This window comes from Pseudopipra pipra, chromosome 3 (genome assembly GCF_036250125.1).
Source record: "Pseudopipra pipra isolate bDixPip1 chromosome 3, bDixPip1.hap1, whole genome shotgun sequence".
Lineage (NCBI taxonomy): Eukaryota > Metazoa > Chordata > Aves > Passeriformes > Pipridae > Pseudopipra > Pseudopipra pipra.
This window is the reverse complement of record NC_087551.1, coordinates 64534656-64554991: the sequence shown is the minus strand read 5'-3', so window position 1 is coordinate 64554991 and position 20336 is coordinate 64534656. Positions and strand designations below refer to the sequence as shown.

The 20336-nt window shown below is 40.3% G+C and overlaps 1 protein-coding gene across 1 annotated transcript; it reads right to left on the bottom strand.

Annotated features, from left to right (window-relative positions):
- Positions 1-638: 638 nt before the first annotated feature.
- On the bottom strand, positions 639-18476 carry SERINC1 (serine incorporator 1). The gene is made up of 10 exons (XM_064649650.1): positions 18320-18476; positions 12587-12748; positions 10911-11104; positions 7948-8027; positions 7624-7761; positions 5369-5538; positions 5161-5251; positions 4148-4289; positions 3807-4037; positions 639-2260 (listed from the first exon to the last, which is right to left on the bottom strand). Exons 1-10 carry the CDS (start codon positions 18356-18358, stop codon positions 2122-2124), a joined length of 1386 nt encoding a protein of 461 aa, XP_064505720.1. The 5' UTR covers positions 18359-18476; the 3' UTR covers positions 639-2121.
- Between the last annotated feature and the right edge of the window lie 1860 nt (positions 18477-20336).

The window sequence follows — 20336 nt, the reverse complement described above, 5'->3', positions numbered from 1 at the left end:
CTTAACGCAGCAAACTGTTTTCCAGTAATAGTACAAAACAGGGTGTTTTTCGTCTTGATTTCTTACTGAGAACTGCAGCAGAGCCCCATGGCTTTCCTTCCAGTGGAGGAGCGCTACACCTCTCAAAGGTGTGTCCATTGCTGCATTCACTGAAGCCCGTCACAGCTGCTGGAGTGAATTTCTGTAGTTGTGTTACAGAGCCAGAGGGGTTTGAAGGGGCAGCTGACACACTCATGTCACCCTGAGCTCCTGATCTCATATAAACAGTAAGTCAAAATAAAGTGAAGAACTGCTGTAGTAGAATGAGTGTTCAGGTATTTTACCAAATTTGAACAGGTGCAATCCAATGCAGCAGCAGCAGCAGCTGATGAAGCAGGAATGCAGTCAGAGGTGCAAGGCATGGCTGTGTTTGCAGAGACACAGCTGCAAAGGGCACAAACAACTGTCAGAGAACTTCACCCAGGGGGTTAAACATGATCTCCCCAATTGCTGGGGACTCGCTGCCTTAACAGGTGTGCTCTGCAGCACTGTCAGCTGCTACTGTTCAGAATCCCAGAAGAGGGGATGAAAATATAACACAAAATTTTGCACTAGCCACATATGGCTGCAGTATGAGACATCAAAAGTCATGGAACATCTTCATCCAAATTTATTTATTAATAAGGTAACAACATATTCCAAATTATTATGAGCCTTTACTACTCTTTCCATTATCATCTCAAGTTTGACTGACATGTCAGACTTTTGCAGTAAATGTCAGTGTTCAGTGCAGAATTAAAATAAAAGCTTAGAGAACAGCAACAAGAAGTCACAGTTACAAACACCACAGTAAGAGATGAGCATGACATCTGCTGCAGGCTCCAGGGTCACTCCCAGTCAGGCTGCTTTAGTCTCAAGTTGTAACAAGTAATAGAGAGAAATAATGCGGCTTAAATACTTCCATTACAAAGCAGCAAGCACAAAAGCATTTAAGATTTTGTAACTGCACAGGAACTATAATATTGTAATCAAACAGATTAATGTCTTAACTCATGCCTAGAGTTAGACTTCCTAGGCTCAAATCCATCTCTGGCAATGGACAACAAGCAAAATACTTAATACAGTAAAAGATTTCAAGATTTAGAGCCGCAAATATTTTAAGAAACTCTTTAGTTGAAGCCTCAGTAAATGCAAACCCCCTCCTTTAGTTACTGTAATTTCAGTGCTCCTTTTCTTCCACTTCTTTTTTTAATCACAATACTTAAAAAATTCCTCTAAAGGGTTTACACAGCTTTCAGCACTCAGCTCCTTGCAAAGTCTGTGATTGTAGCTTAGCAAAGAAGAAAGTGGCACACAGAACAGCAATAAATTACAGCACAGCTATCCCATATAAACTACTTTAAAAAAATAATAATACATAAATGCACATTGTAAACAGGTGCCTTAAAAACATGCTTCTGAGCATCTGATACGAGGATGTTTTTCCCCAGGATGCCTGTCCTCCTGTCTGCAATGGGACACATCAGACCCAGCAGCACCATGGAGGACACTGGCTCCTCTGCAGCTCCAGGTGCAAGTTTCCCCATCACATCTGTGCTAAAGCTACTGCTGCCCTCGGCATGGCAAAGGTCAGGCTGTTAGTGCCTAAGTGCTGCGAGATGTGCAGTAAACTCCACTGTGCTCCATTTTGAGTCTAACAATGCTTACTCAAGGCTTACTTTGGAATCAAGGCAACAGGGATCATCAAAGGCAGCCCCTCCTTTACTTGCAAAGCCTGACCTAGCACTGTTTAGTTACCCTAATTAACACTTGCACTTTTTTTCCTACAACTATTTAATACAACTGAGGGGAAAAAACGTAATAGTTCTCGATCTTACATCTTGTGCTCCCAAAGCACTCAATCTAGGAGTAATCCCATGAAAACCATCATTACAGCAATTATCATTGAGCTCAGCTAGAAAAAGTCATTTAGTGAAATGACAGAAGACATGGTTCAAGGTAATCATGCAGAATAAAGCAGGGTATACTACACGGACAGCACACGCACACACACACGTATTTACAACTGCACTATTATCCAGAATACTGTTTGTTTCAAAGACACGGTGAAGCTGACACAGCCCCCCTGGAGAGCAGCACAGCTTAGTCAAAGTCACGGTTTGTAAGAACCAGCGGAGCAACCAGAGTCCACACATACAGCACGATGCCAATCCAGCTGGAAGATATCTTCACCCAGACAGACGGCCACTTGCTGGTCATTGTCTCGTAAGTAGAATCCGGACTGTGAATAAAGGGAAAGAAAAAAGGTAATTTGCAACTTTTCTTTCAATACAACATACTTCTGTACTAAGCCACCCTTCCACACTCTTTTCAAAGTAGATCATTTTTACTTCACGCCTCAGAGGACATTTGTACCCTTCTTCCAGCCAGTTCACACCAGTCTGTACAAGAACATCATTTGTTAAGTTGGTGTCACAGGAAGGTGGAAAACAACAACAGCACAAAAAACATTTACTAGGAGAAGCTGTCAAGAAGCAGAAATGATTACAAGGAATCTCTAAGCAAATCTGCAGAAAGGCAGTAAATGGATAGCACTCAGAGAGACAAATAATGTATTTTACCTTTCCAAAAGACAACACCTAGAAAAATTAATCATGCTGATGTCATACTGACCCAAGCAGGGCCAGGACTATCTATCAGAGTTACTTCTGAAGGAAGTAGCTTTCTAGTGTCGCTATTTTGATACAAATTGTCCTTTGCCAAATAACTAGAGACCATAATTTGTATTTTTAAATTCTGAAGAACATCTGTTCTAGCTGTTAACATAACAACAAACAATTCACACACGGGAGGACTTTTATTGTGAGGATTTTTTCAGGGAGCAGACAATTAAATTATTTCCTTCCACCAGGCCCTCTCACAGAATAGCTGAGGTTGAAAGAGATCTCTAAAAGTTCTCTGGTCCAACACCCCTATTCCAGCAGGGACATCTAAAGCCAGCTGCCCCAGATGGCTTTTAAGTACCTCCAAGGATGGAGACTCCACAAACCTCCCCGGGCAACCTGTGCCAATGCTAAGTAGCCCTTGCAATGAAAAAAGTGTTTCCTGATGTTCAGAGGGAACCTCCCATGTTTCAGATTGTGCCCTTTGTCTCTGTCCTGTCACTGGGCATCACTGAAAAGACCCAGCTCCATCCTCTTTACACTCTCTCTTCAGGTATTCATATACATTGATAAGACACCCTGAGCTTCCTTTTGGCCAGGCTGAACAGTCCCAGCTCTCAGCCTCTCCTCATATGACACGTTACAGTCCCTTCATCATCTTTGTGGTCCTTTGCTGGACTCTCTCCAGTATGTCCATGTCTCTCTTGTACTGGGAAGCCCAGAACTGGACCCAGCACTCCAGATGTGGAGTTACCAGCGCTGAGTAGATGGGAAGGAACACCTCTCCCTTGACCTATTGATATAACATGTCCTATTTCTCCTTTTTCTAGCTTTCTGTACCAGACACAGGCCTAGTGTTTACTAATTTTTAGTTGTTATAGAATTTAAGTCTTTAGGCTGTTCACTTCATCAGGACATATTTCAGCAGTCCAGTGAATCACAAGAATTATCCTAGAAAATACAACAGGCACTTGGGAAAACAAGGTTGGCTGCACTTAATTTTCAAATACAATTCACTAAATATAGCTCAAACAGCATACGTCCCTTGAGAAGTCCCATTCAAGACCTACATTCCAGAGCACACAACCTGTGTCTCCTTGTCCAGCAAAAGATGGCATCTTGTATGCTCATTATTAAGCACAACATATTATCAAATGTAAATACCTGTACCAGTTGGTAAGTGTCATCATAATATACAGTGATGCCAGGAAAAGCATGAAGTGAAAGAAGGAGTAACTGTAAGTAACTCCATCTCTTTCATTATCTATGGCTCGGTGAACATCATCTCCATCATCAAGGGAGCCATCACTCCTGGGCATTCCATCTTCTATCAGTGTTGATTCATCACTGGTCAGCATCAGTTTGTTAACTTGGCTGTTGTTGGATGTTCGGATGCTGTATTTAACAGGAAAGGACACAGTACAGTTACCCAAATAAACACAATTTAGTATCCTACAACAAGAAGTAATACAAGTTAATAGATTATTTTTTTAAAGGAATCTTACCTTGAATAGAGAACACATAGCAAAAACAAAACCAGTCCTACAATTCCTTGTGCATCCCACCACTGCACCACCTGACCTTGGGTTGGAGTGCTGGTGCTGTTGTAACCAATGATGCTCAGCAAACTTGGGTTACAGCGCCTATCTGTGAGGGAAATTGCATTAGAACTTACATAAAACAAGACAAATATTTAATAGCACATTTCCATGCTGAACGCATGGTAATAGAAAAGAACTTCATAACTGTGACAGTCTTGAATTAAAAAAGCTTTGAATCTAATTTTAGCCTATCGAGTCTCCCTAAAGCAGGAAAATGACAGTATGCAGCATAAAAATCTGTCTCTAAGCAGATAAAAGGATTTTAAACTTACATAAGATATGCATCAAATGCTTTACTGTTCCATCTCATAATTAGATGCAACAAAATTAAAATATCTGCATATTAAGCTTTAGAAATTCTACCACTAGAAAGCAAGTATGACAAACATATATTCTACAGATAAGGTGCCAGAGTCATCTCAGAGTTGGAGAACAATGCTAATAAGTTGGTTTTGTATTATCAGCGGTTCCCAACCCGCAGCATCCACAGGTAATACTGATTAAACAGCTGAAAGTAGCAGACAATCTTATTTCCCCATAATCACTGCCGGGATTTGATATAACTCATGTATGCTGTGACACAGAAGCACAGAAGATTGTCCGTAGTTAAGATAAAAGGGTCAGAGATCCAATTAAAACCACCAAAATCAATATTTTAAAATTTATTTTAATCACCAGAATTTCTGAATTCATTTATTTATCTTTAGAGATGCTCAGCTGTTTTCAGACACAATAAACACTGACAACATTTATTTAAACTTGTTTTAAATCCTCAGTTTGGAAAAATAAAATCAGTAGCATCTCAGTCATCTAAGAAACATGAAACTTGGTAGGGAGACGAATCACCCTGACACCGCAGAGGAAATGCAGTAATCTCCAAAACCTAAGCACAAGCCGTGCATTGCTACTGCACTTACCTGGTTCATTGGTCATAGCTGACCAAGTCAAATACATTGTATAAACTGTGATCACTGAAGACTGCAGCAAACCAGACCTTGGCTGAGATTCCTACACAAAGGAGTCAAAAAATAGGGAAGTTAGGCAATTAAAAGTCTCAGGCACAATTATATTATGATAACACAAAAAAACCCCATACCCTAAGAGGTAACAGAATTAAAACTGCACCTGAATCCTTGGCAGAATTGACATTACAGAAGCACCAATGCACAGCAGCATATTAACACTGATGAATGTCTTGTTTTCAGAACAACCTTCTGGATGAGTGTAATAAACATAAAACAAGACGATAGCTACAAGAGACAGCAGGTAGTTGACAGCTGTAGCTGACAGCAGAGCTGTGAAGAGACAAAACCATAGTTAAACTGATTAATAACAGAGACTATTAAAATTGAAATAATATTGCATGATTATCAGGTTTTCGATATGGTATACAAGGAGAGTTACGGGCACTGAAATGTAACAGAAGTTCTCAATAGTCTGAAGTGTTATAAAGAAAGAACATAACACATGGGAATCCTGAAGCTTTACTTGATTCTCCAGTGCTCTAACAACAACTAGGAAGAGCAAGTATAAAGGAACACAACTACACACAGCTAACAGCTAAAAAGAAACTAACAGCTTAAAAAAGAAACTGAAAAATACTTCTCCATCAGAAGGTAAAACAAAAACCCATTTCCAAATCTTAGTAAAAACATTAAATAGTGAAGTGGCTATTGAATGAAAACAGGCCATACTGTCTTTTGAAACACCTAAATGATCACATCTGAAATGCTATATTAAAATAAGGTATCATTTCTCCAGCGAGATGACTTGTACTCTCCTTCACTATCTTGGCCTTTCACCCACCATATACCTTCGAAGAATAACAGACTGGTAGACAGAAAAACAATTATTTGAGATGATTATGCTCAACATGAAGCACTAACAGACTTCTTTGTTTTTAATCAGTGCTAAAGGTGTAACAAAACCTCTGGCTGAAAAAACCCAAAAACTTGCAGTCGCCACTTCCCTGATACTAAGATGCACAGGAAGCTCCACTTGAATCTGAGGAAGAACTTCTTTACTGTGTGGGTGAGGAGTCTCCCTCACTGGAGACATTCAAAAACTATCTGGATGCAATCCTGAGAGACTGAAATGTTAAACTTAATGACTCAAACAGTCATCCATTGGCAAAAGCAGCAGGGTGCTTTGATTAGTCCAGGTTTGCATCCCCCGAAGGAAGGGGAGGAGGAGAGTTTTTGGACCTGTGATAGCCAAACCTCTGATCTGCATAAGAACAGCCCAGGTGCAGATGGAGTGAGCACCCAAGCTCAGTTTGGAGCCAAACAAGGGAAGAGGCCACAGATCCTGAGAGGTGGGATAATGCTTTTTATCATGCCAATGCTCTCCCTTACACAATTGGCTCAGTTGTCAAACTCCTCCCCAACTCTCTTTCACATTCACATGAGACATTCACATTCAGGCCTGAAGGCACTAATCCCTTCTGATGGGGCGTAACTGGTTCAACTGCACTGATGTAAGAGGCAGCTGTCATAGAAGGTGCCATAAACCATCAAAGACCCCTGAAATACCACCCCCACACACACCTTCCACCAGAGGACTGTACATGATCCAGTGTTGAATCAGACAGTATAAAACACCCCACCCCAGGAGCAGTACCTGGGCATTCCCACCTGAATCTCAGCATATATTAACCTCCTGCACTTTGTGTTTCATGGGCTTCCCCCACCCTTGGTGGATCAAGACTGTGACCATGACTTCCATCAACAGACATCTGAATTACATCAAGTCTCATGGGTGGTGTTATCTCTCTACTCTTATCCTTTCTTTTTCTTATACATTTTCTTCAGTGTTATTTTTATGCTTTTATATTGCTGTATTTCTACAGATAATAACCATAACGGCTACATACCTCCTTTTCATTGCAACCAAACTGTTCAGAAATAAACTTGCCATATATATATTTACAAACACCAGTCATTTAGTATACTTTCTCTCTAATGTGCCCCAAGGGATCTATTAGTAACAAGAACCTCAGTAACCCCACCTTCAGGGGCGGGTTCCAACAGCAATCCTGTGCAATGTGCTCTAGGATTACCCTGCTTGAGCAGAGGTTGGACAGATGACCTGCTGTGGTTCCCCTCAACCTCACCCAGTCTGTGATGCTACAAAACTGATGCCCTGTTCCCAGGGATTGGATCTTATTACACAGAGACTGCTGCTCCCCTCCTTGCTTCTCCTTATTTAACTTGACATCAGAAGGACATCAATGGAGCTGAACTACACTATTTGAGAAAATGAGACTTAGGCATAAAGCAGACCTTCTGCACTCTGGTAAAATGCACTATTCAGTGAGTAACTTATTTAATATAATGCACATAAACTGAAATTTAAAACTTGATTGTAGTACAGTCCTTTACCTGCATACCAGCATCTTGAGTTTCCTTCCTCCATTTTTTCAACCCAAGATTCATTCCAGGAGTGGGCAAAGTCAATGAGCAAGACCAGCTGAATAAGAATAAAGCAGAATGCTCCAGCCATACCTACATAAAACCACACTAAAAGAGAAATAAAACAAAACCAGTTAAGAACCATTAATAACTTGTATTAATGTCCCTAAACACAGAGAAATGCTATAGTTACACAGCTACAATTAAAACTGTATGACATCAGCATGCACTTGCCTTTGTTTTAAAACCCATTACCATTGCACCATGACACAGTGGAAGACAATATTCCCTTACCAGTTGTAAATGGTCCCTCTGGTATGAAGAAAGCTCCAACACTAATTGCAAGTGCCGTTGCAAATTTAAAGAACCAGAATCTAAGGGGAAATTAAAAAAAAAAAAAGTTCAGGCAACTGCTACATCTTGTTTAATTCACACAGAAATCCACATCCTTAAGAGTTGGGGTTCTTTAATTCACTCGTTCTTAACCTGCTTCTCTTGAAATAGGATAAAATTCTTATTTTATCTGTCCAAGATTTTTGTGATCCAGAAAATTATGTTTCAGCTGTGCTAGACTGACAGAGTTTGACATATTTCCCAGAGAGATCACACTCATGAATTACAAATGAAGCCAACTGTGAATTGGTTTTGTTTTTCCTAAGAACATTTTTAGCCAGAGCAGTGAGATTACTGAACTACCTGCATATCAGAAAAAATTGGTTAAAAAATCCCTACCTATTTCTAGTATCAAAACCAAAAAGGTAGAAGATGTGGTTGGTGCCTACAATGACAGAAAACACTATGCTGGAGCTCCCTATCAGTCTCCATTCACTTCTTACAAGAGAGATATGCACCAAAGCCTGCATTTTTCCTACCCAACTTCAGTCTCTTTAGGCCTACATCTGATGAGGACTTATCACAAGAACAAAAGCAAATGATTAATCCTTCACAGAAAACACACAATCAAATTCCACTGCAGTGGCATTGGAATTTTTTTCCAGTAAAAGATATGCACCCATAGATCATCAAATGTTTCTTAGAAAGCATAGCAGGGCGTATATTTCACCAAAGATTCACCAAATTCACCCCATATAAACTGTATAGGGAAATTCAAACTGTTATGCCAATAAAACTGTAAGAAGGTGAAGACTGTTTTTTCTGATCACAGTGACAGGCAACTCCAAATACAGGCATGATGTCATCTACATGTACGTCAAAACTGTATATAACAGCACAAAGACATGTACCACACCCCCACGATGTCAAACACTTGGGACAGTTTTCAAATTTTCTATCCCTTCCCTTTTTTTCCCATACTTTGAACAAGTCTGATCGCTCCTGCTGGCTGTTACAGTCAAATAATGGAGACCAGAGGAATAAATTCCAATTGTGTAGAGAGGAACTATGTGAGATGATAGAAGTGTAGTATACTGAAAAATATTTAGTAATTCCCTGGGATATAGAGAAGTGATTAAAGCCAGTTTGAAAGCTGAACTAAGTTATAACATTTACAGTGCAATACGTACTCCACTAAAACTAGTTTTTTAATCCACATGAGGAATTTATTTTTTTTTTAATCAATGTCATTCTCAATTACAGAAATAAGAATGGATTCAAGGTTGTATATATCTAATCTCTAATTCCAGACTTTTTAAGGTATCTTAACACTCTACCCTTTAACTTGCTAGACAACAACTACAACTGTTATGCATTCTGTGCAACCCAGCTACTATTCTGTAAATACATTATAATTGATTTTTTTTCTATTGTTATTATAAACCTGAGGCAAGAAACCACTCTGATTGCTGTTAAAAAAGCAGAGAAGGTGAACATTGGCACTGGAACATATTACTGGACTTAACTTGCACGCAAGAATGAAAAAGTCAGTAGACAGAGACGGAAAAAACAATATTCTGAATAAATTCACTGACAGAAACATTACATCACAAAGTATTACTGAAGATACAAATACTGAAGATTTCAAAAATCAAAAGCCATAAAGCTTTTCACAAAGCTAACTGTATTTTATTGAAGCAACCATTTGTTACAGAAGTGTTGGAAATAACATTATTAAATATTTTACCAGTAACACTTAACAAACATAATTTTTCTTTTTATCCCAGTGCTCATGTTAGATTGGCTAAAAAGAATAAACTGCTATGGGTTGCATAAACAGTACAAAAATTTGTACTGGGAAGCACAACGCCAAACAAGGGTACCAAGAAGATCTTAAAGTTTTAGGTAAAAATATTCCACATGACATAAAAGATGTCTTTTGCTGTAAAAATGAACACAAGACACTGATATAGAATGTACCTGAACCATTTTCTTCTTGCTTGTAACAAGCACGTTCTCCTGAACAAAGCAGAGTGTAGGGAAAGGCTGAACTGAGTTACTGCTAATGTATCTTAATACTGTACTGTATCTTTTTCCTTAACCAAAACAAAAAAGCAAACAAAGCAATATTCTGCTGAGTCTTAATTATTTTATTGTCCCCTAGAGAAATAATTTGAAGTTTTTTCTCATGTTATGTTAGACATGTTTAACCTTACTATACTGACTATAAGACAAAATTACTTCATCATTTTTATGGCTTAGCTGTTCATAGCTTCCGTTAAGTATAGTCACCTTGGAAAAGCAGTAGTCTAAGCAATCCCTGTGACCATCAAGACTAGGCACCATAAATGGCTTTAGGCTTTTTAGCCTCATTCCCTCTTACAAATATTTACATCTCCTTGGTTCAAGTAGCTACATTACACATAGGCAGAGCCTGGATGAAAACTGCCACTTATGTCAACCCATGAGCTGAAATCTCACTATATTCTTCCCTCTGATAACTCCAACTAAAATGAAATATAAAATTACTGGAAAGCTCAGAAACTAAACATGTCATTTATTTCTTTATGCAGAGGGTAGTCTGAAGAAAAGACGGCAGACAGAGAAAAGATATGTTTAACTCATAACTTTTAAAACAAAACTCTTCAGAAAAGAGCAAGCCCTTAAAAACTTCAAATTTAAGAGGAACAGAATTCCCAGAGGACAAATGAGGCTTTTTAATCTATTTGTTAAAAAAAATCCCTTAGTGCCATTATTCATCTCTGAATTTCATCATCTTCGGAAAAAAGTGGAATTTCTAATCTTGGGAAACCTCTGGACAGATTATCTAACGTCACAGTTTAGGCTCTGAAAAGCAGCAGCCATGTGTATCTTTTCCTCTTAAAAAATTAACCACTAACTCAGTTCTCATTTCTGCCTCTTACCCGTTATGAACCGCTGCCCTTGGGTCATTGCTGCTCTTCACTTTGATCATCAGCAAGGAGAAGAGGAGGAAGAACATGGCCATGCCAAAGCACACACGGTACACGGCTTTGTAACCAACAAGTACATCGCAATTCACGTGGCCGTGTACACCAGGAATACTTGTTCCCATCCCTCCATCACAAAATCCAGGAATCTGTGATAAATACAAGATACTTCAGTGATCTTTAAAATGCATATTAATAAATTGCCAATATGTAACTCATTAACATTATAACATTATGCAACTATTAACATTGTTAGAAAATATGATACTGAAGGGCTGTATAGGTACTTACAGTACAACTGGGATATCAAACATAATCAAGGAAAAAAAGTCCTGCATAAGCAAATTCTAAACAAAACCAAAAATAAATCTTAGAATAGTTTGGTTTGGAAAGGACCCTTAAAGATCACCTAGTTCAAACCCTCTGCCACGGGCAGGGACATCTTCAACTAGATCAAGTTACTCACAGTCCCATCCAACCTGATCTTGAAAGCTTCCAAAGATGCGACAGGGCTCTTATGAACAGAAGGTTTTTTAAATGTTATTAGCAATTTTGGAACTTCTCAAAGAAATGCAGTTTTCACTTGCTAATATGAATCAAGAGATAAATAAAAGATCTGGGAACTGGTAAATTTGACTTGACAGTTACTGTCAGGCTCATGAAATAGCTAGGAGGTGGCAGCCTGCTCACATCTCAGTCTCAGACTCTCCCAAAAAATGTAACATCACCATCAATTAGATGTACCTGTAACTTCCATACAAAACAGCTGAGAACATTCTTTCCAGTCACTAGCAGGACATGATCAACATCTTTCAGAAGTCAAATAATACTCCAGAAGGCTGTAATTTTCTTTCCTACGTGACTAACATGGCTCTCACTGAAGCTCCAGTGTGGTTACTATACCACACTGAAATAAACATTTACAAATGAATCATGTTTGGGGGAAAAAAAATTAAAAGCATGCCCAACCAAAGTTACTACCTACTGAAAAAAAAAGGAAAGACAGCAAAACAAAGACTAACAGAAGTACAGTACAGGTAACCCAAGCTGACTGAACCTGTAAGCTCACATTACCACTCTCATTTTACATGCACTATCACATCTTCATATAACCAATAAACTGTAAAATTCCACAAGCACCTCCTAATTTCTTGAGTGAAAAATACACTACTATGATTAATGACAAATATTTTTGTTATGCATTGCAGACTTTAAAATAGAACTTTAACTAGTACAGCACAATAAAACTAGAAGATATTTTAGACTGTGACTATTTTTTAACTGCGATCAAAATCAATCAAGTCCCACAAAAACAAGCATCTCCTTAAGACATAATTTGAACTATACACACATAAATTAAATTTTCTTGTTTAATAAAAAATTATTTTTTTTCTGCTCCGAGCTATTAAAGAAAAGGTGCAACTTCACTTCAAAATAGTTCTTTTCATCTATAAAGTGATTTTCCAAAAGTTCTTTGTTTATTTGATCTACGATCAAATAAATGGTGACTGTGAAGCACAGGTGACAGCAAAATTACATATTTCCAAATAAAATCCCGGCTTTCAAGATGTCAATTACTATTATCTGTGACATTTGTTCTACCAAACATGTTAGCAATAAAGCAACCTGACCTTCTTCAGCTGCTCTTCCATGCCTGGTATTAACATCACACAGGCAACGCTCACGCCAAGAAGCAAAAAGAAGGCATAGATCAGCCGAGTTATGGTGGAGTTGTTTCCACTGGGGCAGCATCGGCAGAGCAGGCACGGGGCACTTCCACACAAGCACGGTATCTGAGAGGGAGACAGAACACAAATTATTTATAAAGCTTTGCATTGCTAGATTTCAATATTTAATCAGGCTGTGTAGATCATCTGAAGTTATGATGAAAAATGACTCATCCTATGCATCCCACCCACCAGTGCAGGCTAAGTCACTGCAACATCTTACAGAGCCACCCAACAACCTTGGCAGTGCTTCCTGATGCGCCACTGTACAGTGAAATCAGTGCGATTTCAAAAGTAATCACTTATCCATTGAAAAGAAACAAAGACTTGATTCAGGCTCATTTGTTCTCTTCAATTTATTTCATTTCAGCTAAATAAGATGCAAGGATTACGTTAAATTAGCAACTACCTCCTCCCCTCCACGGCTGTACACATGAAACAAATACAAGGCAGGAAAAAAAAATAACTGTCATGAGGGTACACTTTTAGCACCTGGCAGAGTGGGGACACAATCCTCACTGGGGCCATAAACATTTCTGGAGCACAAAAAGCAGGTAAAATACCCTAAAGCTTAGGTTACAAATTATTTTGTATTATTATCTACTCATATATCACATAATTCTGTTAGCTTGCAAAATCATCTTACGCAATCTAAAAGCTACAAAAGGCAAGAGCAGAATAAATATACAGTACATGTGTTATTGATACCAAATATCAACAGCAAAAGTGGATGGGAATGCTGTACAGCTATAATACTACAAAAGGAACAAAAACCAGGACAAAATTTACCTGTACTTAAGCAGAAAATTGTCAGAAGAAAGAAAGGGAGCAGATAGTTCTGTTTCACCAGGAAAGGGCTGGGGAGCGAGAAACAATTCTCTGCCACTTGCTGGATGGCAATTTGGGAAGCAAAAGAAAGGTAAGGTCCCACAAGTAAACATTAACCAAAAGAGGAAAGATACAATCAAAATGTGTGAGCACTGCCCTATCTGAGCTACAATAGACCCTGCTACCTCTGACAAAGATACAGAACAGGGTTAAAACCCATCTTTTCCCCCAGCACACATCCAGGGACACCTCTGCCATGTGACAAAAGCCACAGGTGTCCATCGTCTGTGCATGAAAGACACCCAGTCAGTCACATAAGGACATGACTAGTTACATGGCCACATGACCAGGGCATGCCAATCACCCAGTACGACCGGAATGTGTCAGAAAGAGTTCTTAAAAGTTTAGTCATATGACAAACAAAAATGCCAGCAGTCTGCTGCTACCGGAAAGGCCCCAGGGGCTGCAGGGAAAAGCAGACAAACTGCCACAACACTCTTGTCTTGGAAGCTTCCTGAGAAGCCCTTGGGGAAAAGGCTGATTATGTGTTCTTACAGTTCAAACAGTGTTCAGCTCACACACTGGACTCACAGAGTTGGGTTTTTTAAATCATTTCCTTATATTCTTTTTGTACTTATGTTCATTCCTGAGGATGGAGGAGCCAAGAATTTTCACTCCACTATGCTACAGAATTATCTTTAAATCAGTAAACTTCACTACTAAATTTGTGAAACTAGGTAGTTTTAACTATTTCAGAATGTAAAAGCCATTATATTGCCCTTTTTTACCTTCTCCTCCACTAAGTTTCATTATAGCACAAATAATATGAAGATGTTGATTACAGGACATTTCATCTCAATATAATAAAGGAATTGTTTACAGTAAGAACAATTAGTTACTGCAACAACCTTCCCAAGGATGCAGTAGTCTCCATCACTGGAGGTTTTCAACATGCGACTGGACAGGGCACTAGATCATCCCATCTAGGCCCCCTTTTCCATGAAAGATGGACCAGATGATCCTTGGAGGCTGTTATATGATTGCGTGAAAACTACATTAGGGGCATCTATGCTTAATAAATAGGAAATGTATAGCAAATATTGGCTCAAAATGCATCAGAATTTTTGTAGTATTACTGTATTACGCTATTTCCTACACACACAAACAGCCTTTCTAGTGAAAAACATCTCTGCTCAAAAAGTTACTTTCTTGAACTAATTCTGTCTGCATTAATATTTCCAAAGATACCATTGAATAAAAGGTTGAACTTGGTAGATTACAATATATGCCCAGGTTCATCTGCTGCAGAAAATTTGGTGAAAAGAGCACCTCATAAAAAAGTCACTTCTCTGGTGAATCCCAATGTTAAATTGTTTAATACCTAAATAACTCAAGCAGCTTGCTCCTTAGTGCCTCAAGGGGAAGACAGTATGTTTCTAGAGATACTGGATGCTTGCAGTAGCTGAAATAAAGGTGACTGTCTCCACCCCACTGGAAAACAATGTGTCTCGAGAGAAACAATATAGCTCACTTTAGAGTCTGAACTCCCACATCATCTTGTAAAACTTTCCCCCCAAACAGCTCATGCTTTCAAGCTGTGGTCACACACATCTCTGAACAAGAGACACCTATTGATAACTGATACTATTTATACAAGTTGACCAGTTCTACAAGGAATCCCGTTACAGTCCAAATCCCTCTTCCTTTGGCAAAAGAATACACATCATTCCAATAAAATAATATTATACTATTAGCAAAACGACTTCTAGCAAGTTACAGACTTCGAAAAGAACAGAAAGCAAAGAACATCCAGCCCATGGAATTCAGTCTATCAGCAGAGGAGACAAGGACAGTTTGTGCCACTTTCATCCTAAATTTGAAGCACACTTCCTACAAAAATATGCAACAGTACAAATAGTAAGATACTACCATGCAGATCAAAGCTTAGCTCCTCATATAAGACTCAGCTGAGTCATAGATGCAGACAAAAAGTTATTCTTCAATTAGTTTTTTCCTTGTTTTCATAAGGAAGCTTAGACACTAGTTGCAAAATCTCAACTGCATAAAATCTATTGCCATCCAAAAACTTTTGTACCTATCAACCAACTCGTATCCCTTTACATTTTTGAGAAAAATAAGCAGCTTGGCGGTGTTTACTAAGACAAAATAAGAAAAGGCAACCCACACACCTATTCTAGGAGCAGCCAGCTGGGCAGACCATCCAGCTAATTCATGCCTGCTAAACCAGTCACTTCATTCCCTAGGGCAGTGGGAATTGCATGAGGAACACGTAAGATGAATATTGCAGGAGAGAGGAGAGAAAACCCCACAAAATCTCTGAAAGTCAAACGTTACTGGCCCTGATGGACACAGAACAAATTTTTAATATCAAATATAATCTTCCTACTGGAAGTAGGAAGTACTGGAGTAATGACTCGATTATATACTGAATTAAGTATTTGCAAAAACACTAAGTCCTCGCTGGGCCTAGTCAGGTTTTAGCTACATCATCCCTACTCTTTTGCTTAAAGGCACTGAATCAATCTTTACCTTGACAGAGAATATTAAAGCGAGCAAAACAGCAGCTCAGCTATTTCAGAGAAATAGTGCAGTAGAGGCAATATGCAGCAGAGGGAAAGCGGCACTGTGCTCTTACAGCTTTGCCCCCATCGCACCCGCCATCTCTGACAAGCTCACCTCTGCTCATAAAAACACTGAAGTAAAACACTGCCCGATCAGCACACAGGAGGGCAGAGCTACAATCAGCCATAACACACCACAAAAAGCCCAAAAGAAACAAGTCTGGCATGAGGCCTGATATCAAGGCTACGCAGAGCAGCTCTGCACGGCACAACACGTGGCCCTGCAGAGAACTCAGCCAAGGCCACGCTGACAGCAGTGTCCTCACAGGAAAAAAGAGTTTTCCTGGCCATGGCACAGTCTGCACTAGCACAAACTCCACTACACCTGGTTCAGCTGCTACCTCACCCTCGCGGTTTGTTTCTTTCTCAGAGCCAAAACAGCATTTTTAGTGACACATCCTTAGAGACCAGCATGGGCAGATTTTTACTATTAAGAGCTATCATACCGGCTTCAAGTGCTGATTAGCTGTGGTTTTAAATGTGGAAAGAAAATCAACGCTTAAAGCCAACAGGGGAAAAGAAAAATAAAACCAACAAAAAAACCCACCCTGATTTGTTTGGGCACTTTAAAGGAAGGGACAGGGGTTAGATACTCACAGTACACCTGACTTAATTAAGATTACATTCTCATGCAAATCATTTTATCTAACAGGCCATTAGCTGAATTTCTCTGCACAGAAGCAAACACTCAAAAGCAGGTACACAGGGGTTCTTCATGTACTACAAACACAAACCAGTTGTCAAAAAGGCTGTTCATGAACTTGAAAATGCTATATATACTAATTCAAGTATTTTAATTAAAGCCTATAGTCACACCGTCACTAAGTGTTTTATATTAATTTAAAAAATTAATGTTAAGTATATTCAGCTAGTAATTAAAGTCTAACTGGCTAAGTGTAGTGTTTAAAATGTTAAAGAGAGGAAAATGAACACTGACAGTACTTCGTTAACTGGGTACCATCAGTGTTCTAGTTGATTATTTACATGCATATCAGCCTGGAAACTCAGCTCATACAAGTTTTCAAATTCTAGGATCATTTCATATAATTTGTACATGAGTACAAATTACGTATCATCTCAATTAAACATCACTGTACCAGGGCAGCCAAAGCCCATACATTCTGATAGTACAAAAAACAGGAGCTTGGATAAATATGAAGCTTTTTTACTACACTAAAACGTGTGTGAACTGTTTGAATACAGGTAATCTAATTTAATCCGTGTATGGTACAATATTTTAGGTATGGAAAATTTACATTTTCGCTATTCCACTGACATTTTTAAGCCAAATGTCTAGAAATTCACAGTCCACCTGACTGTGCCTATATAGCTAGGGTCTAGACTTGGAAAGACGTATCATCACTTATGCATAAAAGAGCAACGCCTCAGATGAGGACCCTTTATCAACTTCTTTGCTTTCCTGCATAGTGCAAACAGTTTTAATACCATCTCAAACTATTGTTCTCCGTTAAGAAAAAGACACCTGACGATGCTTAGCACGGTGGTGACACACCACCACGGATTACTGCGCACTGAGAAAACGATGGCTCGGGCAGACAAAGATGCTACAAAGAGCGGAGCTGCTCAAGACAAAGCCAAAGGAAAGAGGAATTCAAATACAAATATTAGAATCAGGGAAACACGCGAGTTATAATTTTCCTGAAAAAACCTCTGGAGTTCAAAGCATTTAATGAGACTGTGACTCCTTTACAGAACCGGGGAGAGGGAATTTCAGCGGACACAGTAACACCCCCAGGACAATAACGCGGATTAAGAGCGACCAGCAGCGCGACAGCCCAGCCTGACTGGGTCAGCACGAAGCTCGCCATGGCCCCGGCGACACGGCACCGCCAGATGCCTGGAGATCCCGGACAAGCCCGAGCGGGGGGGCCCCGGCGGGGGCCGCGCTCTTCAGCCCCGCAGAGAGAGCCCTGCCCGGGAGGAGCGGGGGCAGCGCCCGCTCGGGGCCGAGAGCCCGGCTGGGAATGGGGAGGGGGCCCGCAGCCTCCCCGCGCCGGGGGACACGGGCACGGGGAGGTGATGGGCGAGGCCCGGGCGGCGAGGGAAGCGGAGAGGGAAGTGCGGACGGGGAAGAGAAGGGCAGGGAGCACCGGCCGCCGGCTCCGAGCCTGCGACGGGCAGGGAGGGACCCCCGCGCCCCCCTTACCCAGCTCGCCAGGGAGCAGAGGCCCAGGACGCCGCCCATGGCCCTCGACCAGCTCCGGCTCGGGCTCCTCCAAGATGGAAGCGCGGCGGACGCGGCTCCGACGCCGTTGTTTACTGCTCCCAGCGGCGCTTCCGCCGCTCTGACGGCAACGGGAGCGTCACTTCCATCCTGGAGGAGGCAGAGCTGCCTTGTCCACCGCCCGGGAGCGGCTGGCCGGGGTCTGTGGAATATGTCGACAGTATGTGAAGCCAGGGTGTTCTTTGGTGTCAGATCTTTGTACGCTTTCAAGCCTAATCAGCAAGAAAGGATACCTAACCAGTGGGACAGGCAGCAGCCAGCATCCCTTAGTCAAGGGCACCCGGGAACTAAAGCTTAAAGCTTGTTACTTGTAAACTATGGATATAGTAAATCAAGATGTTCTTGTCTGTCAGTAGAACAAATAACACCATCCCTCAGTGACGGACATCGGGGAACTAACAAACTTTAATGATGTAGTAAATCAAGATGTTGATCCATGTCTATGTATACATTGCTAACTTGGCAAAATACTCGAGGTCCATGTATCCTATAGCCGAACTATGTTCATTATAATGCTAAAAATCACACCTACAGATAAAAAAGACCCCTGTCCAGGTGCAGACCCTTACCCTGAGCATATGTAGAAGTTAGCTGGGGTTATGTAGCTTGTATGGCAATTTCTAGCTAATCATAGTACAGGATTTGTACTTGGAAAATTACTAACTCTGAATTTCTGCGTATAAATAATGGTGTGGAAAGTCCAGAGGGGCATGTTTCATTTGTGGAACACCACTGAGCAACCAGGCTTGCACAACTCTTGAGATAAATAACTAATCAGTGTCTCTCTTGGGTGTGTGATTATCAGTTTGTTGCACACCAGGTAAAGAATCCGATTTTCTGGACAACGGGCCGGCAGTGGCATCCCTGGTCGAAGGCCTCTGGCATCCCCTGGCAAGACAAGCGGCTGACTGTCTGTGGCTGCCTGTGCCACCATGTGTTTTGGTCACATGCACACACATAGTCCTTTGATGTGTTAGAAGGACATCAGGTGGTTAAGAGTTGGCCTGTGCTTCTTCATTGCCTCCCCACGAGTACCTAAGCCAGGGAGTGGCAGAAAGAGGGGAAGATGTTGCCCGGAGCAATGGGCCAGGCTCCCTGCAACAGCTGCCAGCACTTGCTCTGCTGTTTCCCAGCACCTCCCAAATTCGGCCAATGGGCTGAAGCAGGATGGCTGTACTCACCTGCCCAATACTAACCAGAAGGCTTCAACCCATAAAAACCATATAAAATCTTTACTACATCATATCATATTGGGGACCATGTTTCTTACAAGTATCTATTGTGTTGAGCCTGCGGGGTTTTCTGGTGATGCTACATAGAAGATGAACACAGCCCAAAAGGAGTCCAAAAAAGAAAATAGCCCTAAACGAAAAAGTATTCTTCAAAAATCCTTACAAAATAATAAGACAATCAGGGAACAGAAAATGTACATTTTAATAATACAGACATTATAATACCAAGGATACTGTCTCAGCTGAAAAATGCAACCCTTTAATATGTCAAAGGTGTCTTAATACATACAGTAGGTACTTCAGAAGGATACGTAAAGAAATCGAATTTAAAAAAAAATACTTAGCAGTATGAGGCAGAACATTTCACATCATTTTACAAATCAGGAATGTTTTTGTCTCTCACAAGTTTCCCTTACTAACATGCAGTGATTATAGTACTACATGCTAAGCTGCTGCTCCGATTGGACGTATCTATGGATGTTGCTAAGTCTATTATTTGTAATTGAGTTTAAAGGCAATCCTATTTTCAAAATCAAACATGAAAAGAAAAAGCTAAGGAGTTTCTGCAGGCTGAAGGTTTAAGGCTGCAATTGTTGTCTAGTGATAAAAAGGGGAATGGGAATAATTAAAAAAATGGTTATAGCTGTTAGTTTGAAAGGTAAATACACAGACGTGTTCAGCAGGCATTGAATGCTGAATTTGTTGCA

Excerpts from the sequence above, each read along its gene's own strand:
- SERINC1 (XM_064649650.1), bottom strand. The coding sequence starts at position 18,358 with ATGGGCGGCGTCCTGGGCCTCTGCTCCCTGGCGAGCTGG. Across the intron at positions 8,028-10,910 it reads AGGGCAGCGGTTCATAACGG|ATTCTGGTTCTTTAAATTTG; the intron begins GTAAGAGGCAGA and ends ATTTCCCCTTAG. Across the intron at positions 2,261-3,806 it reads ACACTTACCAACTGGTACAG|TCCGGATTCTACTTACGAGA; the intron begins GTATTTACATTT and ends CTTTATTCACAG.